Source organism: Gossypium hirsutum, chromosome A05 (assembly GCF_007990345.1).
Source record: "Gossypium hirsutum isolate 1008001.06 chromosome A05, Gossypium_hirsutum_v2.1, whole genome shotgun sequence".
Classification (NCBI taxonomy): Eukaryota; Viridiplantae; Streptophyta; class Magnoliopsida; order Malvales; family Malvaceae; genus Gossypium; species Gossypium hirsutum.
The window spans coordinates 107,831,528-107,858,505 of NC_053428.1; the positions used below are offsets into that span (position 1 = coordinate 107,831,528).

General features: G+C 34.8%; 3 protein-coding genes across 3 annotated transcripts; all 3 read right to left on the minus strand.

The window, feature by feature from the left end:
• Nucleotides 1-5: 5 nt before the first annotated feature.
• Nucleotides 6-10,682, minus strand: LOC121228992 (3-phosphoinositide-dependent protein kinase 2). The gene is made up of 8 exons (XM_041112054.1): nt 10,308-10,682; nt 6,297-6,477; nt 6,090-6,142; nt 5,632-5,733; nt 5,421-5,529; nt 5,242-5,320; nt 4,808-4,973; nt 6-194 (listed from the first exon to the last, which is right to left on the minus strand). Exons 2-8 carry the CDS (start codon nt 6,424-6,426, stop codon nt 6-8), a joined length of 828 nt encoding a protein of 275 aa, XP_040967988.1. The 5' UTR covers nt 6,427-6,477; nt 10,308-10,682.
• A 280-nt stretch (nt 10,683-10,962) lies between these two features.
• LOC121229675 (UDP-glucose 4-epimerase 2-like) lies at nt 10,963-11,938 on the minus strand. The gene has a single exon (XM_041114456.1). It carries the CDS (start codon nt 11,930-11,932, stop codon nt 11,291-11,293), a length of 642 nt encoding a protein of 213 aa, XP_040970390.1. The 5' UTR covers nt 11,933-11,938; the 3' UTR covers nt 10,963-11,290.
• A 3,020-nt stretch (nt 11,939-14,958) lies between these two features.
• LOC121229676 (uncharacterized) lies at nt 14,959-17,055 on the minus strand. Its single transcript, XM_041114457.1, has 3 exons — nt 16,839-17,055; nt 16,648-16,755; nt 14,959-15,624 (listed from the first exon to the last, which is right to left on the minus strand). Exons 2-3 carry the CDS (start codon nt 16,753-16,755, stop codon nt 15,418-15,420), a joined length of 315 nt encoding a protein of 104 aa, XP_040970391.1. The 5' UTR covers nt 16,839-17,055; the 3' UTR covers nt 14,959-15,417.
• Between the last annotated feature and the right edge of the window lie 9,923 nt (nt 17,056-26,978).

The following is a 26,978-nucleotide window of genomic DNA, read 5'->3' on the forward strand; positions in this document are numbered from 1 at the left end:
CAACTCTAATGCAAAACTCCATATATAATGAGTGAAAGCTTGTGCTTGTGACATCTTACCCCTGTCTCTAAAACAAGTTCAGGAGGAGTTTGTGTTCTTAAATTACTCCACTCAATTCTCCTAAAGAAAGGATGCGTTTTCAGTGCGGCATAACCATCAGGTCCAGCACCTGGTCGTCTACTGGGATCTAGATCCTGCACCACAGTTGCATACAAAGTGACAAGGTGAAGGATCCATATTCAAACTCACAATTCTTAATTAGGATTGACCATCTCCTCTCCACCTTAAGAATATCATTTCCTATATAAACTTAGTTCTTATATTATTCTTCAAAAATTGAATAAGCAAAGTAACTTTCAAGTTCTATGAACAAAAATTCTTTATAGGAAATTGGAAAGAATACCATAGGATAAAATATATTTGCGAGTTTCCTTAGAAGTAAAGATATTACTTCAAAAACAAGGGGAAAACCTTTGTTTGCAGGAAACATGCAAGTTACCACATGGGAGATGAGGGGAAAAAAACATTCACAAAGTCTAAATAAGAACCAAGAGGTGGGAGGAAACATAAGATTAGCTTCATAGCAAATCAATTAGCCACATGCCAGCAAATAATAGGCCCAAATCAAATGCTTCGTTGCTCCAGAGTTAGGGAGATAAAAAATCGAGACTAAAATCGAACCTAAATACCTTTTTAACAATACTTTCCTTAAAGGTTTGGGACCGACCTAAAGAGTGACCTCCCCCGGCGTCAACAACTTTCACTCCAATTGGTGCCTATAACCCATATATTTAAAATCTTTGTATGAAACCGTGATTAAAACTCTTATCAGACATTTGTTCAGCATGGGTTTAAATTGGAATGACAAAACCCGAACCGTCTGATGGATTTTGAACTAGTTCACTTTGAATGGAGTGGATTTTTTTTATTTGAAAACGGATTTGGCGCGGGGTAAATTTTTTCTTTTGGATAATAGGTATGAAGCAATTACAGTAATTGCTTACCTCGCCCCGATTCATCCCACTATATAAAATTACAATTGTATCATTGTATATATAAAACTATTAAAAGGGTAATAATGTAATAACCTAATCTGGAAAAAATAATATATTTTATGTTTTTTTAAGAATTATATTTTGAATATTTTTTGACTTTAAAAAGATTGAAAATATTAAAGATAAGTAGCAAAAATTTAATTGAAACGGGGTAGAGATGGATGTATCTAATATACATAGAAGTGATAGTGATTTTCAATATTATACATCCATAATGGAGTGAGGCAGGTGGTAGAGTAGAGCATGTCAATTGTGAAGTGATAGTGGATTTAACAATATTCGCTCCATTATCATCTCTAGTTTAAATCATGGTACCCTCATCGCCCTATTATTGTATCAAAAAATTCTTTGCAGTTTTTAAGTGTTCAAGAAATGTTTTTAGAACCGAATTGGTGTTTGAATTGATCAAACTATTGGTTCCCGATTTAATTGGTTTAAAGTAAATAAATTATTGAAAAAAATAAAAAAGAACAAAATAATAATTAATTCAATTATTGGTTTAAGTGGTCCGGGTCAACTAATTTTACACCTCCCACCATCTAGAACCTCGCTGATTCTCGGTCCAATTATTTAGAACCCCCCTGATTCTTGGTAAGAATCAATAGGTTCGATTCATACAACACTTAGCTCAAGAAACTTGGCTAAAAAATAACAAATTATATTGACCAAATGTATGTTAGTTACAGAGCTGCAAAATTCAGTAATTTTCATTTTCATCGTAAATGTCCAGAAACAGCACTTAACAGAAGAACTAAAAAGATCTACAAAAAGTCTTAAGCAAACAAGTTTATGGTGAATAGTAAAAACCAAATACAACATGCGTAAAAGTAAATCTTACCAATAGCTTTTCAATGGATCATCCTTCCAGCACAGGATAAAATCTTTCTCTCAATTCATGCTATTCCAGCCGTTTTCTCTTACTTATGCTTGCCAACTCGAGAGTCGAGACTGGCTTTTCTTATTGTTTCTTTCAACGTCTTGATCTTGGCTTCCTGCTCAAATATTTTGTTGCGAGTGTTGGTCAAAATTCCCTCAGCCAAGAGAGTTTAAAACCTATGAACTCTCCATCCTTCACCTTCAACAGTATATCCTCAATCTCCTTTAGCCCAAGCTCAGAGAGGTTACTCTTTAATTTCTGATAAACGTCAGCTACCATATTCAGAATGTGGCTTTGAATCTCCGGATGCTTGATTTGAAAATTGTCGGCAAAATGTGGATGGCTTCGGAAAATGCTGTTTAGCGAGTAACCTCTCTGAGCTTGGGCTAAAGGAGATTGAGGATATGCTGTTGAAGGTGAAGGATGGAAGTTTACAGGTCTTGAACTCTCCTGGCTGAGGGAAATTTTGACCAACACTCGCAACAAAATATTGGAGCAGGAAGCCAAGATCAAGATGTTGAAAGAAACAATAAGAAAAGCCAGTCTCGACTCTCGAGTTGGCAAGCATAAGTAAGAGAAAACGGTTGGAATAACATGAATTGAGAGAAAGATTTTATCCTATGCTGGAAGGATGATCCATTGAAAAGCTATTGGTAAGATTTATTTTTACGCATCTTGTATTTGGTTTTTACTATTCACCATAAACTTGTTTGCTTAAGACTTTTTGTAGATCTTTTTAGTTCTTCTATTAAGTGTTGTTTTTGGACATTTACGATGAAAATGAAAATTACTGAATTTTGCAGCTCTGTAACTAACATACATTTGGTCAATCTAATTTGTTATTTTTTAGCCAAGTTTCTTGAGCTAAGTGTTGTATGAATCGAACCTATTAATTCTTACCAAGAATTAGGGGGTTCTAGATAATTGGACTGAGAATCAGCGAGGTTCTTGTCACAGGGCTAAACCTTTCGTCTCACAATCCGTGCGGCCTTAGGCGATTTGCTCGTCCAAACTCGCCTAAGTCAGCCTTTTCTCGAATGATGATTCCTTAAGAACTCCTCTAATGCACCAACTCATACAGCGGAAGCAAACTTATGCCAAAAGAAGCTTATAAAGAACAACAGAAAAGAACGCTCGCAAAGTGTTTGAGTAAATGCTCTCTATTCTCTTATTCACAAAGAATAATGAAACAATGAATGGAGTGAGTACAAATGAGGGGGAGGCTCTCTATTTATACTTGAGCTCCCCCAAAACCGATGGTCAAGATACAATTACATTGACGGACGAGATTAACCATATCCCCTAATTTAAGGGATTTACAAGATATTGCCATATCAAATCCTATCTAATCTTACAAGATATGATTCCCTCTATCTTTAAGATTAGTTACCATAGTTGCCTAAGTTGCCATATCTTCGCTATCGAGCCAACTAGGCTTCAATTTGACAGGCTTCTCCAACAGTTCCTTGAATCGGGCCAGCTCTCGTGGGCCAAATGATCCCCATCTAAGTAATAGACCTCCATCGGATGCATTTGGTTCGATGGTCACGGGCTTTGAACTCTGGCCCGTGATACTAGATGGTGGGAGGTGTAAAATTAGTTGACCCGGACCACTTAAACCAATAATTGAATTAATTATTATTTTGTTTTTTTTATTTTTTTCAACAATTTATTTGCTTTAAACCAATTAGATCGGGAACCAATAGTTTGATCAATTCAAGCACCAATTCGGTTCTAAAAACATTTCTTGAACACTCAAAAACTGCAAAGAGTTTTTTGATACAATAATAGGGCGATGAGGGTACCATGATTTAAACTAGAGATGATAATGGAGAGAATATTGTTAAATCCACTATCACTTCACAATTGGCATGCTCTACTCTACCACCTGCCTCACTCCATTATGGATGTATAATATTGAAAATCACTACCACTTCTATGTATATTAGATACATCCATCTCTGCCCCGTTTCAATTAAATTTTTGCTACTTATCTTTAATATTTTCAATCTTTTTAAAGTCAAAGAAATATTCAAAATATAATTCTTTAAAAAAAACATAAAATATATTATTTTTTCCAGATTAGGTTATTACATTATTACCTTTTTAATAGTTTTATATATACAATGATACAATTGTAATTTTATATAGTGGGATGAATCGGGGCGAGGTAAGCAATTACTGTAATTGCTTCATACCTATTATCCAAAAGAAAAAATTTGCCTCGCGCCAAATCCGTTTTCAAATAAAAAAGAATCCACTCCATTCAAAGTGAACTAGTTCAAAATCCATCGGACGGTTCGGGTTTTGTCATTCCAATTTAAACCCATGCTAAACAAATGTCTGATAAGAGTTTTAATCATGGTTCCATACAAGTCAAGACAAAACTACAAAGATTTTAAATATATGGGTTATAGGCACCAATTGGAGTGAAAGTTGTTGACCAGGGGGAGTCACTCTTTAGGTCAGTCCCAAACCCTTAAGGAAAGTATTGTTAACAAGGTATCTAGGTTCGGTTTTAGTCTCGAGTTTTTATCTCCCTAACTCTGGAGCAACGAAGCATTTGATGGATGTGTTTGGGCCTATTATTTGCTGGCACGTGGCTAATTGATTTGCTATGAAGCTAATCTTATGTTTCCTCCCACCTACCTGCAACTATTTTGGCTTTTCTTGGTTCTTATTTAGACTTTGTGAATGTTTTTTTCCCCTCATCTCCCATGTGGTAACTTGCATGTTTCCTGCAACACAAAGGTTTTCCCCTTGTTTTTGAAGTAATATCTTTACTTCTAAGGAAACACGCAAATAGACTTTATCCTATGGTATTCTTTCCAATTTCCTATAAAGAATTTCCAACATGCGTAAAAGTAAATCTTACCAATAGCTTTTCAATGAGGTCTCTGGCTTCTTCAGAAAAATAATCTGGCAATCTTATATCTCTGGCTATAATTCTTTGAAATATAAGCCTTTCACTTGTATCTTTAAAGGGAGAAGTCCCTGAAAGCATTTGGTACAAGGTGCAGCCTAGTGCCCAGAGGTCATTTCTGTTTGAATATGATCAAAAGAGAAAATTGTATTACCCTAGGAAGAATAGATGAACAAGATCAAGGAAAATAACCAAGCTAATTACAAGATTCTATACTTTCATTATCTGGAAAACCAAGTGATAAGGATTTTTTTTAAAGGTGGAAAGGGGGATTAAAGAAAAAAAATCAAGAAATTAGTTGCAAAAAGCTTAAGATTCCATTTCAAGTTTGACAATTTTAATCTAGATAATGAAACAAACTAATGATGAGATTGAAGGCCTGTTACCCAAAAGTTGCTGGAGAAGAGTTCAAGACTTCAGGAGGAACATAAGTGGCTGTCCCCACAAACGTGCAGGCCTTGTCATCTGTAATGGTTTTTACAAACAATGTTAGCCTTAAAACTTTTTCTTTTCCTTTTTCTTTAGGGGGAGTGGAAAAATCATCTCTTCTTTTTTTTTTTTTTACCTGAGGATGCATTAGGAAGGACTGTTATTCGGCTATCCTGCATGGGCTTTACACTGCCAAAGTCAGCAATCTTGATATGCCCATCTTTAATAAGAAGCAAATTCTCCGGCTGCCATGCAACAATGATTCAGAACTTTACCAATGTTGATGTAACATAGTATGCATGAACTGATAACAACACTGGAACAAAACATGCATGCTTGAAAAATACCTTAATATCTCTATGCATCAATCCCATGTTGTGTATATATTCAAGAGCATCTACAACCTCTGCAGCATAGAACCGAGCTTCATCCTCCGATAACCGACCTTTCTACACAAAATATATGATTGTTATTGAACAACAAATAAACCAGTTTAGATAGGAGCAAATGCTAAATCACAACTCAAGAAATTCTGGCACTCACTATTATAAAAGGTTGACAACATTACTCGATCAATTGCAAAAAGGGTCTAGAAGTGATTTTTTATTAGAATTTTTTATCAAAGATGAAGTATGCATGACTATCCCAGATTGTCATGAATTTGATAGGAAAATAGGAATAAAAAATCACTAGATTCACGATAATTCAATGAGGAACCAACTCAATGACATGCTAGAAGAAAAAAAGTGAACACAATGCATGAATTTTCCATTACTAGATAGGATCACGTCTAAGAGTAACTTACTCTGTTTATTTGGTCAAAAAGTTCTCCACCTTCACAGGGTTCAAGTGCCATGTCTTCAGAATATAACAAAGAAAACAGTGTCAAGCAAAAATCAAAGCTGAATGAAGTGACAAGAGTTAACTAATGGAAGAAAATTTGGCGTAATAACTAATTAAGTAAACAAGTATGCACATGATACAAATTAAAGATACAACCAAGAATACTTACATAGTGAGAAATTATCTTGAAATGTAAAATAGAGTCGCATAATACCAGGATGGTCCAGTTGGTCAAGCACGATACGTTCCAATTTTACATAAGCTGTTCTATTTTCCATGGTGATGAACTTTTTGTCCATGATCTTCAAAGCATACACTATTCCTGTATCCTTCTTCTTTGCCTTCACAACCTGATAGCAACATTAATATGATATTCAGAACAATACCAATAAAAATGACGAGTAAACATGGAAAGCAAACATATACAAAGTAAATATTCCACAAGTATTTAGTATAAAATCTCAAAAAGTATTATCATCCGGGATAAATTTTCACATAAAAATATGATTGAATTTCGATCCAGTAAGCATAAAACTATGATCTTGATTTAATTTTCACATGCCATTTAACATTGTTACATATCAACATTTTGCATTTACATATAGTATATACAAATAAATATATTTGCCCATCACTTAAATGTTTATGATTGAACCAAAACAAAAGTTTCAAGTGTACAATTACATACAAATATACAAATTTTGATACCAAGTTTATGCATATATATACATATATATTCTTCACAAACTAACATACCAAGCAATCACCATCACCATACAAATTTTGTTATCTTAAGAACATAAATTGCATTTGATGCTTGTAAAGGAGTAGCACAAAACATAAACATATAAGTTTGTCATGTTTGGATTATTCCTTATCACTCTTATGCAATGGTAGTGCTCAAATTCTCAGAACTTGGAACAAAAGTACCAAGATTTTTTTTTTGTCAATAAGTAATTTAGATTCTGGGATGGTGGAAAAAGAAACTAACAAAAAGGGCAAAAGAGATAATCATAAGTTAAAAAGGAAAGCAGTTGGGAAAGAATGTCAAGTTGAACCATTACTGCTTTGCTGGGTATGGCTATTTTAATTTGGACCAATATAAAATGCCCATAATCCAAAGTTGTTATTATTTTCCGATTAGACCCTAATACAACATTTTGTTTGTTGTAATGAAATAGAGTTGTAATTAGTAATTCAACTGCTTAGTCAAATGGAACGTAATAAAACTGTAATAGTATCTTTATGTTTGGTTTAATGGAATAATGTTGTAATAGTATAAGGAAAAAAATTTAACACAATTTTTTTAGATAGATGATTATTGTTATTATTATTAAATTTTAATAGGTTTATAATTAAATATAATTTAATAAAAATAAAAATATATAATTTAATAACATTGTTAATATAATTATTTCATATTAAAATATTTTATTTTTATATTTTTTGAATCCAAGTTTTAAAAGACTAATATGGAAATTAATTTTTTTGTTATTCAAAGTTGCATGGAATAACCATTCTTTAGTATCACCAAAGAATCACTTTTACGGGAAAACAAGTAATAAAGAAATAATAGTCATTCCATTGAATGAGTATTACATTCAACCAAACAAAGAAATGATTTATCATTAAATGAATAATAGGAGAATACTATTCCATTCCCCCGACCAAACATGAAATGAAAGATTTTCCATTCTTCCTTCCTACCAAGCAATAACGTATCAAAATATCATAATAGTATTCCCTTCTAATAAGTAGAGGCATAATCAAATATTATTATTTAACAAAATTTTATTTTTCTTTCGTTTGCATCAAAATTTTAGAGGGTGTTTGGATGAATAATTTTAAATTTTTAAATATTTTTATTTTTTCAGTTAAATAATTATTTTAAATAAAAATTAAGTTATTAAAATTTTACGAATTATAAAAAAGATAATTTCAATAATGATGTCATTAGATTACTATTTTTAATAAAATAATTTTTTAAAAAGTTATATATTAAAATTAAATAAAAATGGTTTTTGAAGTTTAAGTTTAGTTAATATATCAAAAAAGTCCTTAAATTACTACATTTTGTTTAAACAATTACTTAAACTATTTTTGTAGTTAAATAAGCTCATAACTTATGAGTTTTATCCATAAAAGCCTTTTTATTTTAATATTAAAGTAAAATTATTTTGAATTCAGGCTCTTATATCAATTTCTTGTGGATGCATGCATTTTTTACATCAACATAAAATATAAAGAGATAATCAAAATTTTCAAAAGTGTGATTAAGTTTCTTACTAGACCTAATTATGGGTCAGCCCACCCGCTTAGACTTGAAGGTCCACTCGAAAAGTGGGAGAGTTTGAATAAAAATATAGACTCGAAAAATGGGCTTGGACAAAAAATAAGGTTCGTTTTCTAAATAGGTCAGGCCTCGAGTAAGATTTTTTGGCCCAAGCTTAACTCGAATTTGCCTAAAATTTTTTCACTGTTGTTTTGTTGTCATTTTAATGTTGTTTTGCTACCATTTTGCTATTATATTGTTACTATTTGTTGTTGTTGTTGTTTGAATATTGTATAACTCTTATTTTATTATTTTAGAGACATTTACTTGCTAAGTTGCAACTACCTTAGTATTATTTGAGTATAAAGATTTTTTTAATGTATTTTCAATTTGTTGAGAAAGATTTATTTTAATCTTTTTGGCGTATTTGATGTATTATATAAAAAAATAATGTAAAATTTTTTTAGTACAAGTCAGGCTCGAGTTTAGTTTTTTTTTTGGTTGGACTTGAACAAAATTTTAAACTTATTTTTCAATCAGAGTTGGGCTCGGGCCTAGAAAACGAACCTAAAATTTTCATTGGCCCAACCTGGCCCATGATCTGGGTCTATTTGTTACGTATATAAGTACTTTCAAGAAATTTTAACATATTATTTTGTTTTACTTTTAAAAAAATATTATTTTATTTTTATTTAATAAACTATTCTCATCAAATTCACATCAATATACAATGCAAATTAATTTTTGTACTTTAATATTAAAATCAATAGTTTTCATGGATAAAAATTATAGGTTAAGGGTTTATTAAACTACAAAATAGTATAAGAGCTTGTTTAAACAAGATATAATCGTTTAAGGGCTTTTTTAGTCCGTAAACCTTTAAGTTTTTATGTTATAGTACGACCATGTGTGCTCAATAAAATAAAATATCCAGAAATTTTGAAATACCACATATATAGTTAGAAATTTGAAAAAGAAAAAGGTAAACTATCTTGTTAGTCACTTTAAATAAGGATATTTCTATTTTGGTCACCCTAAAATTATTTTTCGTTAATTTGGTCACCCAAAAAAAATTAATCAAATTGACCACTCAATTGTTAAAATGGTAACGGAAGATTAATTGTACGTTTCCACGTAATTTTTTAGATGACCAAAATAGTAACGACTTCTATTTAGAGTGATTAATGAGATAGTTTATCCTAATTCTAGAATGACCAAAATAGAAACGACTTCAATTTAGAGTGACCAAAATAGGAAATGAATAGTTAGCATTCCGTTACTATTTAACGATAGAATAACCAATTTGATTAATTTTTTTTAGGTGATCAAAAGAGGAATAACTCTTATTTAGAGTGACTATCAAAATAATTTACCAAAAAAAAAACTATGAGACTATCAAGATAATTTACAAAAAAAAACTATGATATTAAAATGCTCATAAATTTTGAAATTTTCTAATATTTTTAATAAACACACCAATCAAATAAAATTTATTCTAATAAATCCCTCTCCTTACGAAACTATGCAAATTTATTTCATTCCATTTAAGCATCTTATATCACAAACTAGATACAGGGGCGAAGCAAGAACAATCTTTTAGGGGGTCGAATGAAATTTTAATTTTTTACAGTCTATATCTTTATAATTTTTAAAGAATTAAATTAAATTTTTATAATTTTAGGGAAGCTAAAATATAATTTTACCTTTACCAATTTAAAATTAAAAAAAATTAAATACTTAAATAACAATTTTATATTTTAAGAGGGCCGGGCTCATGCCAGCCCCTCTAAATTCACCACTGACTAGATAATTTGGTAATGGTAGCTAAAATTTACCTCAAAAAAGCATAATTCATCACAAATTAACACTACACATCAAACTAAAAAATCCAAGATATATAAGACTAACCTTTGAATAAGATCCAAGTCTCAAAGTCTCTCCTAAGGTTGATAAGTTGCTGTTGCTTTGTCTTTGCTGACCCCATAAACTCCTCCTTTAGCCTTTCCCATGCTTCCTTGGGTGTGCTACAAGTCATGATCCGAGTGAAAATCACATCATGTACACCTTTGCAAGCAGGCCATTGCTTTATGCTTCTTGGCACACTCTTCACTGTGTTGCCTCATCTGTGCAATGGTTGGATTGACCCTCAATGGAGGTGGTTCAGCATCATTCTCGACTACACTCCACAAATCATATGCTTGGAGGTATGTCTTCATCTTTACTACCCAAATGTGGTAGTTTTCTCCAACAAACACGGGTGGTGGTGGTGGTGTAAAGCTCATCTTTGCAGCAAACAAAGAGACCAACAAAAAATAGTTTCTTTCTTTCTCAAGCTTTCTTTCCACAAAAAAAAGAACACCAACAACAGAGGTCCTCAAAGATTTAGGCTCTTGATACGAAATGTTGGAACAAAGGAAGGTAATTACCGATGATGGTATAGAAGGTGATTACCGATGATGGAAAGAAGGTGATTACCGGTGATGGTAAGTGATGTTGAGATGGTGATTACCGGTGATGGTAAGTGGTGTTGAGAACAAGCAAAAGAAACTAAGAAAACTTGAGCTTGAAAATGGATGAGAGATCAGCCATCACACTTCATTGAACATGAATGAAAATATAAATACAAAGTTACAAGGTCAAATGACCATTACCTAATAACTGAACTACTCCCACTAAGTCTAACTAAATCAACTTAAACTACAAGCAAAAGCAAGCTGGTATGGCCAGCCATTACATCAACAAATTTTAAATCTAAAATCTACCAACTTAGATATCAAGTTACAAAGTAACTAAACTAAGTTACATAGCAACAAAATAACAAAATGCTCCTAGGACAGCTGCTGCATTCGGTTCTGCTTCATTGCTGCCAATCTTCATGAGCTGCTGCTGGTTCAATGTTGCATTGCAGGCCAATGCTTCAACAGATTGTTTGGAGTTCCACGGGGATGTTCTCCGATATAGCCACTTTGATGTGCACCAACAGGGTTAAAGTATCTCAGCAATATGATCTTCCACTCTGGGTCTGCATGTTGTATGTCCCTACAAATCTCTTCAATTATAGGCTTGGTTCTTCCATAAGGATTGATGGCAGACACAGGGAACTCTTCTCTACATGGAACCTCCTTTGGCCAACCGTAGACGGCAGCTGATGATGAAAATACTAGATTTTTGCATCCATAGGCTTCCATTACTTCCAACAACGTGATTGCCCCAACGATATTGTTGCTGTAATACATCAATGGTTTCTTCATGCTTTCACCTACGGCTTTCAGTCCAGCAAAGTGTATGACAGCATCAATTTTTCTTTCCGTAAATACATTTTGCAGCGCAGGTTTGTCTCGAAGGTCAAGCTGGTGAAAGTAAAGGTTGTTGCCGTACCGGCCGGCGAGATCTTTGACTCTTGTGATGGCAACGTCAGAGGAATTGTTGAGATTGTCCACCACCACTGCATTGTAGCCTCCCACTAGTAGCTCTAGCACAGTGTGGCTTCCAATAAAACCAGCACCACCAGTCACCAAAATGTTATTTGCCATAGCCACTTTTTGTCTCAATGACTTGAAAAGAGAATCACGCTTGGTTTTATAACTTTATTCGGTGAGGATATGATAGAATATGTTACTAGTCAAAATACCTGTTACATACACGGTATTTGGTTTAAAAAGATTATGTTAGGACAGGATTTTGTGCTGACTGTTTTGGCAGACGTTGAAGTTTCGGAGGGCCACAATTGGAGATAGTGCTTTTGGATAGAGAAATGTATATAGTCAAACCTTGAGAAACAGTTTGCAGGTGTAGCTACCTGGGTGATTGTCTACTATAAATCACATTATATTTTGTCATTTTTATTTTAAATTATATATTAGATGGTTCTTTCTATTAAAAATTTATTTATTTATATTGTTAAAAACTAGTGTAACTGATAGAATAATCAAACAATGACGTTTGGCGTCTCACATGTACCTCATGTTAACTATAGGGACCAATTTTTTAACAGTAAAAATAAATGGTAATTTTACCAAAAGAACTAATTTACTCTTTGATCTAACATACAAGAACTAATTTATCTATTTTTTTAATAAAATAACTAAAATACAACCTGAATCTTAATATGGAGACCTCTATAATACTTTTAATTTAATAATCACATAAAATATATATATATATATTTTAAATATCTCTACCAACTAAAAATCTTAAAAATCTAATCTTTTTATTCTTTCAACATTCATCACCTTTTCCCCAAATTTTATTTATTCTCTCTCATGCATTTTGTAGAATTTTTAAAACATAAACAATAACTCTACTTTCAAACAAATCTCCCTAATTTCTTAACACAAATTTTCGGAGTACTCGAATAAGTCTCGATTCTTTTCTAATTCATGATTTGGGCCTCGAGGGTCCATTAAAGGGACTTTACGATTTAATTTTAGTATGTTTGTTATTTATTTGTGAATTGTTTGTAAATTGATCAATACGTTCGGTAATGCCTCGTAACCTTGTTCCAGCGACAGTTTGGGGTTAGGAGGTGTTACATTTCGAATCTAGGCTACATTCCTTACATTATTCTTTCTACCCCTCCCTATTACAGTGTTAGGATTTCCTTTCTCTTTCCCTTCAATATGATTAGAGAGCATCTATGAATTCTTATATGCAGGTGTGCAAGGTGGATGGGCTTTCTTTAGTCCAACTATGGTGTGTAAGGGGTTGGAGTGGTGTTTGGCTGGCTGGGCGGGATTCATAATTTGTTGCATTCATTTCATGTTTGGGTGTAATTTTTGTTTGTATGTTTGATTGGGTTAATTGTTAAATATTTGAATTGTTTGACGTGATTTAGGTAACAACTGTGTTGTCAATAATATTTTTTAACGAGTTTTTTTTAAAACGGGGTCAACTTGTTTTTGAAAACGAAAATGGGAGTCGCCACCAACCTTTTTAGGTATGATTGGATCACCTTATAAAATATTTTGGTCTACGAAAAAGGGAGAAAACGGGTTCGGGAGTCGGTTAGTGCGAGGAAGGGTTAGCACCCTTGCGACGCCCAAAATTAGTACCAAATTGAATTGTTTTTTTGTCTTAATGTCAAAGATTTGAAAGAATTTTGAAACAAGGTCCCTTTTAAAAAACAGAATAATTTAAGTTTAAAAAACCGAGATTCCTTCGTTCCAAAAGAATACAAACATCACATCCAGTATGATAGGACACGATATTTTTAGACTCTCGTAACTGAAATCACCTCGTAATTTACAAAATTTACTTAAAAGGGTATTTTAGGTATGTAGACAAACGGGAAATCGCAACCCATCATGTCAGGGCACTATTTCTCGAATTCTTAAATACAAAAAACATTGCCTATTTTTTAAAATAGTTTTGGATTAAATGAAATATAAAATTTTTAAAACAATGATGCAAGCAAAATATAACATTAATACACCAACGAAGGAACAATTCATAATAATCTTACGTGGTATCAATATTCAATACCAAATAGGTAATTTAAAGAAAGAATAAATAACGTAACCTAATTAATGAAGATAAACATAATGATGATGATAATACTAACAAAAAAGAGATAAAAATGATAAATAGTAACAAAATCTAATTTTGAAATAATGCATGAATAAATGAAAAGATTATGGCAAAGAAGAGAAAAAAATATGGAAAAGACCAATTATTGGTGTGAATTGTTCTTATATTTTCTATATAGGCATGTCCGAATATTTGTTTCAATACTTGCCGTCTACCCTATATTTATGTTTCGGACTCACATTGAGCTCTCATAGTTCATTCCCTTAGTTTCTTCCTTTCAGGTAATTTTCGTGTTTGAAGCTGGACTTGGCAGCCGGAGGTCTCGAATTGATAAGTTTTGAATTAATCTAATAAAGTTTTTCTTCAATTCTTAAATAATTGTACTGTTTTAAAATGTAAATATTTTATATGAACTGTGCTATAAATTTTATTTTGGACTTCCATAAAATGTTATTTAGACTGTACTTTAGAAACTATAGATTTTATACTGAACCTAAATTTTAGGAAGTTCATGCGTGGTTTTTACAAAAATGGAAATAATATGAGTTCTTGAGACTGTGATGTTCTTAAACGTTCCAATTCTGAAATAGTACAACATATTTTATGCACAATTTCTAATTTGAAATTCCAAGATACAATTGGAAAAATTGATGCATTTTGAAACTATACAAGAATGTCCATCTGATTTATTCCTAAATGTTTTTAGCGCTAATAAAAAATTATTTCAAAATATAACTAAGTATTATTTAATTTCCTAAAGATGAAGCAATAAAAGAACTTTCTTGGTTTGAATTATAGTTTTTGTTTCCGCTACTTTTGGTGGCCAATGTAATCTCAGGAATTCGGTCTAAACTTCTAGGCTAGGTATCAGGGTGTTATATGGTTTGAGAGGAAAATCCACTTTCAAGGATCGATTCGATTTCAAAATGTACCAAGTCTGAGGCTAAGCATTAACATATTTGATTTTCAAATTTAATTTCATTTACTTAATTTTATTTAGCAATAGTTATTATCTCATTTTATTTTTCCTTTATCAACTAAAATTCTCTTTCGACTCTACACGCATAGGGCATGGGCACAACAGTTGCCTAAAACTAGGAATCTGGTAACGTAAATAGGAAAATTAAGAATCCCAAAACTAGTGAGATCAACTATACTACTCAATACTACTGTTTAATTAAGTTAGGGAGTAAAAAAAAATTGTTGGTTTCAACGTGGATCACCTTCTCTTTTCTTTTTTGTTTTGGGCTGGTTTGAGTCTTGAGCTCTTTTATTAATTTTTTCTTTTCTGGATTTGACCTAACTATTTAGGAAATAAACTTGAGCTTTTATTTATTTTCCGATTTAGGCTGAGAAATTTGGAAAAAAAAATCAACCACTCTCTCTGACTGGCCCACAAGCATTTATCAAAAGTTTTAACAACCATATGGCTATTAGTAAAGTATTGAAATTTTAACCCTGAAATAACACTATCAGTTCATCAACATCCCAATTAACCAATAAAAGATTCTTGACTGCTATTACTGGAACGAAATAACGAGAAGCAGCAATATTTCAGCCGTCGTTTCTTTGTTAACCTGGCCAACTCCAGCTTGGCTTCTAAGATAATTTCTTCCAATCTCTTTATCTTTGCTTCACGAGTCTTTGCCAAATCAACCATATGATTAGAAGATTTGGGATTCAAATGTGCTGGAGGAACCTATAAGCAAAACAGAATCAGATATTGGTCCAAAAATAAGCAGATAAAATTAAAAACTTTGCAACATGATAACTGTTGCGCGAAAGCGTGTGAAAGAGTAAAAATATTATACTGAAAATCACACTAAGTTCAATTCCCAGGAAAGAGGGGTAGATCACGAAGATCATTTAAATACCAAGTCTTTCCTAGTCAGAATATCCCTCTATCGTAATTTAATAGCATAATAAATCACTACAATCACATTCACAAAATATGCAAAATAAATAATAAAGAACACCAGAATTTTAACGAGGTTCAGCAAATTTTGCCTACATCCTCGGGCACTACCAAATATATTTCACTCCAAAAATTACAAGTGAAATTTACAAATAGGGAGAGAGAATAATGCCTTAAGTAGAGAATGGCAATTATGGGATGAAGAAAGTAAGAAATGGTTAGGCCTATTTATAGTTGAGGTTCAATGATCAACTTGCAATGTCCCTATACAATTAGGGACCAAAATTGCAATTATCCCATGCCAACTTTTAACCCAACTTGCCAACCAATCTTACTTTCTACTTTCGGTGCCCACCCTTTTTGACTTTTCAAACAATGGGTGGGTTCCAATAATAACACAATAAATAACAGCTTTCCTACTCAGGATGTTTGTGTGTGTGTGCGTGTGTCTACCTGATATTTCTTGTTTTGGTTTGGTATCTTACCATAAATGTGGGATCAATCAGACAGTCCTAAAATAACTATTTGAAGTTTTAAGTGTTCATATAGTATCTCTCTTACGGTTCAATCTATAGTTTAAAAAAGATAAAATAGACAGCCCGTTAAAGAAATTAAAGGGATGGCAAGTTCTACATACATGCCACTAGGAGTTAAAAACTTAATTGGTCGAAGAGTATCGTTATAACTGAATATTGAACTTCATTTTTGGATCATTCATTAAAATGATAGAAAAGAACTTAGTGGACAATACATGCTTGCATTTTCAGGTCATAATTTGCTCTGTGAAACTCAAAATTCAATCCTTACCATCTTTTCGTCCCTTTCTTCCATTTCCAATGTTAATCCCACTAGTGTTGCTTCCACATTTAGTAGGAAAGGATTCGGTTTCTCGGTTGGTTTCTCTTGATCAGTCATCTACATTTGAAATATATAACGATGAGTAGAAAAGTAAAACAGAGAACAGAACAATAGAGGCAGGCAAGTTACTAAATGTTCACCTTTTTAAGATTGTTCAAACAAATTCCCAATACAGAAAGGTCATGGCAACGTTAACAAGTCTACTCCTTATTTAACCTGATGATAAACTATTAAACAGGACTCATGTTTGGAAGAAACCATCTGAGAAGTCAGTCTGGAGTTGGCGAAGTTAAGGAAGAAACCACGGTTGAACTAGCATAAATGATCGAGATCACAAAGAATTTTCACTAATCTAGGTTAGTGAACTTTATATCTATTATTTCCTTAATGATCAACTGAATGTTCATCTATTATTTATAGAATTTAGTGATCGTTGGATTGTTGACACATGTCAACATCCTCACCATTAATTTCACAAATATCTAATAACTAGAATGTTCGTGTATAATATCTAATCTTCTAGAAAATATCCTATTTCTTTATTTTATATATATATATATTCTTGAATCTTCCAAAGAAAATATCTCTTAAATGATAAATTTTGTTTTTATCTAAAAGTTGTATTGGCTTTCAACAGTCCCCTTCAATGCAAACGTCTTTCTACAGATGATTTGCAAATCATACCGAGTGCTTCTCTAAACTTCTCAAACCTTTCATGAATATGTCTACAGCTTGCTCATCTATCTTTGTTGTCACCATATTGATCTTTCTTTTTCTTTCATATGTTTTTTTCTTTCATGAAAGATTGGATTATCTACTAGACGTATAACTGATAAATTATTACAGAGAAGCCTTACTTCATAGTCTCTTGATTGTTGAAGATCTTCCATAAGTTGTTTCAGCCAAGTACTTGTTTCAGCCAAGTACTCTCTTGTTCTACTGATGCTACCGATCGATATTCTATTTCGGTGCTTGATAATGACATTGTTGGTTGTCTCTTGCTGCATTATGATATTGCTCTTGATCCAAGGTTGACGATGTACCCAGTTGTTGATTATTACGTATCATAGTCTTCAGCATAGTTGACATCGCAATATTCAGCCAACATACATTCTTTTTTTTTCTTGTATAAAATACCAAAATTAATTATGCTTTTAACATACCTCAAGATGCGGTGTACTGCATCTAAATAAGGCTTCTTAGGATGGCTCATGTACCGACTAGCCACTCCAACTGCATAAGTTATGTTTGGTCGACTTAGAGTGAGAAAGATAAGACTTCCGTACATAGTTACATCTTCTAAATGTTTTCCTTCATCTGCTCGTAGTTTTATACTGGGATCCATGGGAGTGGAGATAAGCTTGCAGTTAAGTATCATATACCTCTGTAGAAGATCATTTGCATATTTCTTTTGGCCCAAAAATAATCCTTCCTTTGTGCGCTCTACTTTAAGTCCAAGAAAATGTTTGAGTTCTCCTAGTTCTTTCATATAAAATCTGATAGAAGGATTTTCCTTTGTTTGCTGATTTTCTCCCAATAATTTCCTGTGATGATTGAATCATCCACGTATACTAGCACTATGGCTAGTTTTCCTTGATTTGCTTTCATAAATAAACTAGAATCTGAAGGAGCAACTATAAAACCACTTTGTATTAATAACTCATTGATCTTCCCATACCATGCTTTTGGAGCCTACTTTAAGCCGTAAAGCGCCTTCTTTAATTTATAAACATATTCGGGATGGATCTTGTTCTCGAAACCTTTTGGTTGCTCCATGTAGATGTCATTTCAAGTTCTCCATGTAGGAAAGCATTCTTGACATCCATCTGCGACAACCTCCAAGACTTCTAGTGGCCAATGCTAGCAAGCTCGAACACTTGTGATCTTTACCACCACGCTAAATGTTTCTTCATAATCCAGCCTATATTGTTGAGAGAAACCCTAAGCAATAAGTCAAGCCTTATACCTTTCTATTGAGCCATCTGGTCGAGTCTTTACCTTGTAGACCCATTTGTAGGATATTGGCTTCACATCTTTTGGCTTTGGCACTAAGTCTCATGTTTGGTTTTCTTTTAATGCATTAATATCTTTTTCCATAGCTTTTTTCCACTCAAGGCTTTGTGCTGCCTCTTCATACGTAGATGACTCAATAAGTATAGACTTATCTACAAGGGCAGTGTTGTCATGCCTTAGGTTAGACTACCTTGGCCTTGTTGATCTTTGTAATTTTTGTGCAGGTTCCTTGACTTCCGTTTGACTTGGACGAAGCTCCTCAGATGTAGGTTGATGTATGCCAATCTTCAATAGACTCTTGTCCTTGGAAGGTGAGATTTCTCTTTCTTCACTTAGATCTGATGCTTGCTTTTTACCTTCTTCTTTATTTTTATTTGGAACCTCTTCTAAGCAATGAGATTCTAGAAGTTCGATCTTCTGAGGTGACCACCACGAAGAAGCTTAATCATAACCACATTTCTTGAAGTGTGGCACTTGTCAGTGGTTGGGTCATAACATCTCTAATCTTTTCGTGCATCATCGTAGCTGACGAAGATGTATTGAATTACTTTTTTGTCAAATTTTCTCCTTAGGTGATCTGGCACGAAAACGTAGCACACACAGCTAAATACCTTGAGATGGCTGATAGTTGGTTTGATCTTCCATAATATCTTATATGATGAGACAAATCTCAACTTTGCTTGTGGTATTCTATTAATCACATAGATTTTCGTTTTCATACACTTTGCCTAGAATCTTCCTAGTACATTCTTGGCATGAAGCATGCTTCGATAAATTTTAGCAAGGTGATGATTATTGTGCTGCACCATTCTATTTTGTTGTAGAGAATTGGGGCAAGTTAATTGTCATTTGATCTTGTGCTTCTTAAGATAGATAGTGAACTTAGTAGATAGATATTCTCTTCCATTATCAGTATGTAAACACTAAATTTTCTTATTGAGTTCACTCTCTATCTTCTTCTTAAACTCCTTGAATTTCATAAAGGTATTTGACTTTTCCTTCATAAGTAAACCCATACGTACCTTGAGAAGTCATCGATAAATGTCATCATATATTTCATACTTTCAAGTGATGATTGCTTCACTCGGCCAAAGACATCAGTGTGTATGAGCTCCAATGGTGTCTTTGGCTAATGCTTTGACTCCTTGAATGGAAATTGGTGAGCCTTGCCAAATTGACTTCTAGTAGAAACTATATCTGTTCAAATGTCTACTTAAGGAAGTCCTCTTAATATGTTATTCTTCATCATTTCCTTCAGCTTGTTGTAGCTTACATGTCCAATATGCTCATACCAAAGATCAGTCCTCTCATTCTTCTGGGTATTGTCCACATGTCACTCTACAGATAACATATATACTGACTCTATTCTTGTTCTTTCATAATAGGAGTACCAATCACCTTCGATTTTTGGAACATAATTACATATTCAGGCCCAAAGAGCACATAATTTCTTCCTGCTGTCAGTTGAGGTACTGATAGCAAATTCTTCTTCAAGCCAAGGATAAGATAGACCTTTTCAAGTTGGAGCTACTGAGAGCCATACCTAGGAAGTGTTGTTTTCCCAATATGAGAAATAGAAAACTTTGAATTGTTAGATGTCAGCACCACTCTCCTTCCTTTTTACTCAGCCATGTCTTTTAGCTTATTCTTGTCATTGGTCATATGTGTTGGTTTCTAACTTAGCAAACAAAGTTTAAAAACAACTTAGATGAATGTTTTAGATGTTTGAAAGATTAAAACAGGAGCAAGAACAAGCAAAAAGTTGAATGAGCAAAGTGTTTTTCTCATTACCCGAATAAGTGCATGGTTACATACATAAATAGAACAAAAGCTACATAGAAAGAAAACAAAGCTTGCTTGTGCAAGTAACTAAAGGTTTACATCAACAAAATGACAACCTAATTTGACTACTAAATCAGCTAAGCACACATTTTAACCTTAGCTGATCAAAGCAAATAATGATTACACCATAGACTAACAAAAGTCAACTAAATAAACAAGGCTTGTCGAATTGCACAATGGATTTTAACATGCTTCAGCCGAGTTTCTGGTTTCATGCATGCAACGTAGGTTTTGCATGGATTCTTAAACTTTGCTGCTGTCGTTGCCACCTTTTAAACACTCCTCCTTGGCTACAAAGCAGCAAACTCCGATTTTTTTCTTCAAATATTCAAACCTTGAAGCAGCCAATGGTTTGGTTAATAGATCAGCAAGTTGATCTTTTGAGCAGCAGTGAACTAAGCTTATCTCCTTGGACATTTCAGCTTCTCTCACAAAATGATATCTAATTTTAAAATGCTTGGCCTTACCATGAAAAACTAGATTTTTGGCAATGGCTACAGCCGATTGGTTGTCAACCTTAATCACAGTGGCCTCCTTTGGATCAGCATTCAGATCACACAATATTTTCCTAAGCCAAATGGCTTGATTTACAGCAGAAGCAGCTACGATGTATTCTGCCTCAGCAGTGGATTGAGCCACTGTCTGTTGCTTCTTCGAGCTCCAGCAGAAGACACTTGAGCCAAGGGTGAAGAAGTAGCCTGATGTGCTCTTCATGTCTTCAGCAGAACCAGCCCAATCACTGTCTGAATATCCCACTAGTCTCAGCTCCTCAGCCCTTTCAAACTTCACTCCACAACTCAGAGTCCATTTGACATACATTAGGACCCTTTTTGCTGCTTTAAAATGTGCAACTGTGCAGCAATGCATGAATCTCGATAGAAGACCAACAACATGCATGATGTCTGGTCTAGTTGCAGTCAAATAGAGCAGGCAGCCAACCAAGCTTCTGTAATTCTTTTCATCCACTCGATCTTCATCTCCTAGGCTGGTGAGTTTTTCTCCTAAAGCCACAGGAGTGCTAGCAGGCTTGCAGTTTGTCATGCAAAACCTGCTCAAAACCTTCGATCCGAATGCCTTCTGGCCTATGAAAATACCTTGTTCATTTTGTTTCACTTCCATGCCAAGGAAGTATGTCATTAATCCAAGGTCAGTCATCTCAAACACAGTTTGCATTTGCTTCTTAAAGGTTTCAATTTCCTCCCTTTTGCAGCCAGTGACCAGTAAATCATCAACATACAATGAAACAATTAGCAAAGTTTCATTACCTTCCTTCTTAACATAGAGAGTAGGCTCACTGGTGCTCTTTGTGAACCCGAGCCTTGTCAGGTAGGTATCCATTTGATCGTACCAGGCCCTTGGAGCTTGCTTGAGACCATACAGGGTCTTTTTGAGCTTGTAGACCTTCTCTTCTTCTCCTTGAACTTCAAAACCTTCAGGTTGATCTATGAAGATTTCCTCCATGAGAAATCCATTTAAAAAGGCTGATTTGACATCCAGTTGATGCACCTGCCACTGTTTTTGGGCTGCTAAGGCAAACAACATTCTTATAGTGTCCAGCCTTGCAACAGGAGCAAAGGTTTCAAAGAAATCGACTCCCTGCTGTTGGCTATACCCTTTCACAACTAATCTAGCTTTGTGTCTGTTCAGTGATCCATCTGCATTATTTTTGATCTTGAACACCCATTTAACTCCAATGATCTTCCTACCTTCTGGTCTATCAACCAGCTCCCATGTTTCATTCTTTTGAATCATCCTTAGTTCAGCTTCCATAGCCTCTTGCCAGCATTTCTCTTTCGAGGCTTCAGCATAGCAGGATGGCTCAACCATGGTCACAGCACATCTTTCATAGATGTCTGCCAATGTTCTGGTGCCCCTAACAGGCATATCATCAAAATCATCCATAGCTTCATTTTCAACTTCAGCATGTTGGTGATCAAGGTCCTGCAAGTCTTCTTCAGCTAAGCTTGCATCTGTCCCATTCCACTTCCAACAGCTTCCTTCATTGAACTTGACATCTCTGCTTACAATAACCTTTTTTGTTGATGGATCAAAGATCCTATAACCCTTCTTCACACTGCTGTAGCCTACAAATACCCTTGGCACAGACTTTCTTTCCAGCTTGGTTCTCTTCTCTGCTGGCACAAGTGCATAGCATAAGCATCCAAACACTTTCAAGTGTGACACGATTGGTTTCTGCCCGAACCAGACCTCAAAGGGTGTTTTACCTTTGACTGCTTTAGTTGGTAGTCTATTTAGTAAGTAGACAGATGTGTTTACTGCCTCAGCCCAGAAGTTGTTTGGCATTTTGGCCTCAAACAGTAGGCATCTGGCCATATCAAGAACAGTCCTGTTTTTCCTCTCACAAACACCATTTTGCTGTGGTGTGTAGACAGTGGTCAGTTGGTGTAGGATGCCAGCATCATCACAAATCTTCTGGAACCTCTGAGACACATACTCGGCTCCATTTTCTGACCTTAGGCTCTTGAGTTTGCTGTTGGCTTGGTTTTCAGCCAAAGCCTTGAACTTGCGAAAGAAGTCAGTGACATCTGACTTTTGTTTCAAGAAGGTTACCCAACAAAACCTGGTGCAGTCATCAATGAACAAGGCAAAATACTTGCAGCCATTTAGTGAGCTGGTCTTCATAGGTCCACAGATGTCAGTGTGAACCAACTGAAGTTTCTCTTGGGCTCTCCATGCCTTGTTGACTGGAAAGGGCAGTCTGGTTTACTTGCCAAGCTGACAGACTTCACACACCTCTTTGTTTGGCTCGAACTTAGCCATATCTTCAACCAAATTCAGTTTTTGCATTTGCCCGAGTGAGTTGTAGTTCACATACCCCATTCTTTTGTGCCACAAACTTGCCTCATCAGTCTGAGCTGCATATGCTCTTGCTTGCAACTGATTTACATCCACATTGAAGGTTCTATCTTGCATAGCTACTTTTGCCAACACCTAGTCAGTAGCATCTTTGATTGTGCAGATTTTGCCTTCAAACAGGAGAGAGTACCCTTTCTCCAGTAGCTGACCAACACTTAACAAATTTTGGTCAATGTCAGGTACATAAAGAACTTCTGAAATGGTTTTAATACCTGACTTGGTGCAAATCACTGCTTTGCCTTTGCCTTTAGCCTTGAGAAGCTCACCATTTCCAATTCTGACATTGGATTCAAATGAGGTGTCAAGCTCCTTGAACATGCTTTCCTCTGAGGCCATATGATGAGTGCATCCACTATCGATCAGCCAAATTTTGCTGACTTTGCTCGAGCTTGCAAAGCAGGAGGCTGTGAAGACATGTTCTTCCTGTGCCTCGATGTCTTCAGCTACTTGAGCCTGATTATGATTCTGTGACTGAGCTTTTGGTTTGTTCTTACACACTTTCTCAATGTGACCAAGCTGTTTGCAGCCTCTACACTGAATGTCAGGCCTGTACCAGCAATATTTCTCAAGGTGAGTTGTTCTTTTGCAATGAACACAGGGTGGAAACTTCTTCTTGGCAGCTTCCTTCTTTCCCTTTTCTTTCTTTTCTGACCAAGGCTTCTTGCCTTTGTGATTCGAGCTGAAGCTTGAGCTCTCTCTACTCCTAGCTTGAAAAGCTCCCTCAGAATACTCCTCCATTCTGTTTGCTCTTCTTTGCTCTTGAGCATAGAGAGCATTTATCAGTTCTGTCAAGGGAATGGCAGATAAGTCCCTCGAATCCTCCAGGGAAGAAATCTTGGATTCATACTTCTCTGGCAAGGTTGTTATGATTTTCTCCATACCCTCTGATCACTAAAGTCATCTCCAAGCAGTCTTATGTTGTTGACAGTAGACATAATTCTGTCAGCATACTGCTTGATGGTTTCTGAGTCTTTCATTCTCAGATTCTCAAAGTCCCTTCTCAAGTTGATGAGTTGTTGCTGCCTGGTTTTGTCTGAGCCTTGAAACTCTTCCTTGAGTTTGTCCCAGGCCTCCTTTGGTGTGTCGCAGGCCATTATCCTTGTGAAGATAGCATCTGAAACTCCACTTTGAAGGCATGACATGGCATTGTACTTCTTTGCACAGTCTTCATTATACTGCCTTATCTGAGCTATCGTGGGATTAGCTCTTAAGGGTGGTGGTTCTGTGTCATTTTGGACAACATTCCACAGGTCATGTGTCTGTAGATATGTTTTCATTTTGACAGCCCATATATTGTAGCTTTCACCAGCAAACACGGGTGGAGGTGGTGGTGAGAAGCTCATCTTCACGCAGCTTCCAAAACTTTGAGCAACAAAGATAGTTCCTGCTTCTTTTCTTTCAAACACACAGCACACAACAAGAGGCCCTCAAAGACAACAGGCTCTCGATACCATTTGCTGGTTTCTAACTTAGCAAACAAAGTTTAAAAACAACTTAGATGAATGTTTTAGATGTTTGAAAGATTAAAACAGGAGCAAGAACAAGCAAAAAGTTGAATGAGCAAAGTGTTTTTCTCATTACCCGAATAAGTGCATGGTTACATACATAAATAGAACAAAAGCTACATGGAAAGAAAACAAAGCTTGCTTGTGCAAGTAACTAAAGGTTTACATCAACAAAATGACAACCTAATTTGACTACTAAATCAGCTAAGCACACATTTTAACCTTAGCTGACCAAAGCAAATAATGATTACACCATAGACTAACAAAAGTCAACTAAATAAACAAGGCTTGTCGAATTGCACAATGGATTTTAACATGCTTCAGCCGAGTTTCTGGTTTCATGCATGCAACGTAGGTTTTGCATGGATTCTTAAACTTTGCTGCTGTCGTTGCCACCTTTTAAACAATATGATTGGAGCACCCAGAATCAATGATCAAATCCTCTTTGTAGTCTATCTTTGACTCTATAGTTGCTGCAAGAGCTGATTCTTCATCTCTTTTTTCAACTTTTCTTGATCCACTCTAACAGAAAATTCAGCTTTTGCACCACATTTTTTTTCACTGATGGATGCCTCCAGCGTGACCTTTTCTTCTCATCTTTTATGGTGACTATATTTCCTTGGAAAGTCCGCCTCCTAGGGAATCTACACTCTCGAGCAAAGTGGCCTTTCATGCCACAATTGAAATATTCAACACTTTATCTTCTATCATTCTTCCCATGTTGTTAGGGATAATCTTCTCTTTCACGTTGAGCTCCCCCTGAAATGTTACTTCTCTCTCTTAAATGAAGCTTGCTTTCTTGTGTCAACATTTTCTTCGCCACTCATTGTCTTCGAGATGTACCTTTCTTCTTATTGGTGAATAATGCCTTTTCTTCGTTTGGCTAACGCCTCCTAATTAACCAACTAATTTTCCAACTCTACTAAGGATGGTTGAGTAGGCATCCCCTTATAGCGGCCATAAACCTATTGTACTCGAGTCTTAGGCCATGAGTGACAATTCTCTTCATTCTTGCTTTACTCATCTTCTCATTTGATGCAAGTTGAAATATTTCACAACAAATAGATTTCACTTTAATATACTGAGACATGGTTAAATTCTCTTGTAGGATACTTGAGAGCTTATTTTCTAAGAATTCAAGGCGTGTTTCATTCTTCTTCAAAAATAATTTCGCCAAAGTTTCCCAGGCTGTCTTTGGTGTCTTATCGTTACTAATATGCTCCAATAGTTCCTCCTCGAATGTGGTCTTTAATACAAATAAAGCCTTTCCAGCCTTGATATTTCACTTCTCAAGGCTTCAACATTTTCTTTTGGTAGAGGAGTTGTGTCAATGCTGGTGACTATTTCCCACAAATCTTGACCTTGTAGGTAGGACTCTATGCAAGTCTATCAATAACCATAGTTTTGGTTATTGAGCTTCTTAATTCCGCTGCTCGTACCCACAAGATCTACTATGGTGACTAACGGTTGTCGTCAAGTAAACTTGGTCCTAGACCAATAAGCTTCACAATCCCTGACTGTGGACCAACAGAATTTCCTCTTAGAACCTTTATCCCACACCGACCAATGTAAACTCCCAACATTTATCGAAGTTTCCACATTCCACCCATTAAGAAGACTTTGAACTTTATCCAAAATGCACTGGAATGAACTAACTCCAACTCGACCATGTAAGAAGGGTATTCCCAAATATCTACCCAAATCGTTAACTTTAGTCAAACCAAGTTTAACACAAAGCCTTGACTATTCATCCACATTTACATTAGTTGAGAAAAAACTTGTGTCTTTTGCTAATTAACTTGATGCCCAAAGAAGTGACAGAAGGTATCCAACACTTGTTTAAGCCAATCAACTTTTTTTATATCTGTCCTACAAAATAGAATTAAATCATCCATGAAAAACAAATGAGATACTTTTGGGCTTCTACATGAAAGCATAAGGTGGTTCCCAGCAATTTTGTTCAATTGAAACATTGATTAGATGTCTCAATCATTTCATACACGAAACAAACAAGTACGGAGATAATGGATCACCTTGATGGAC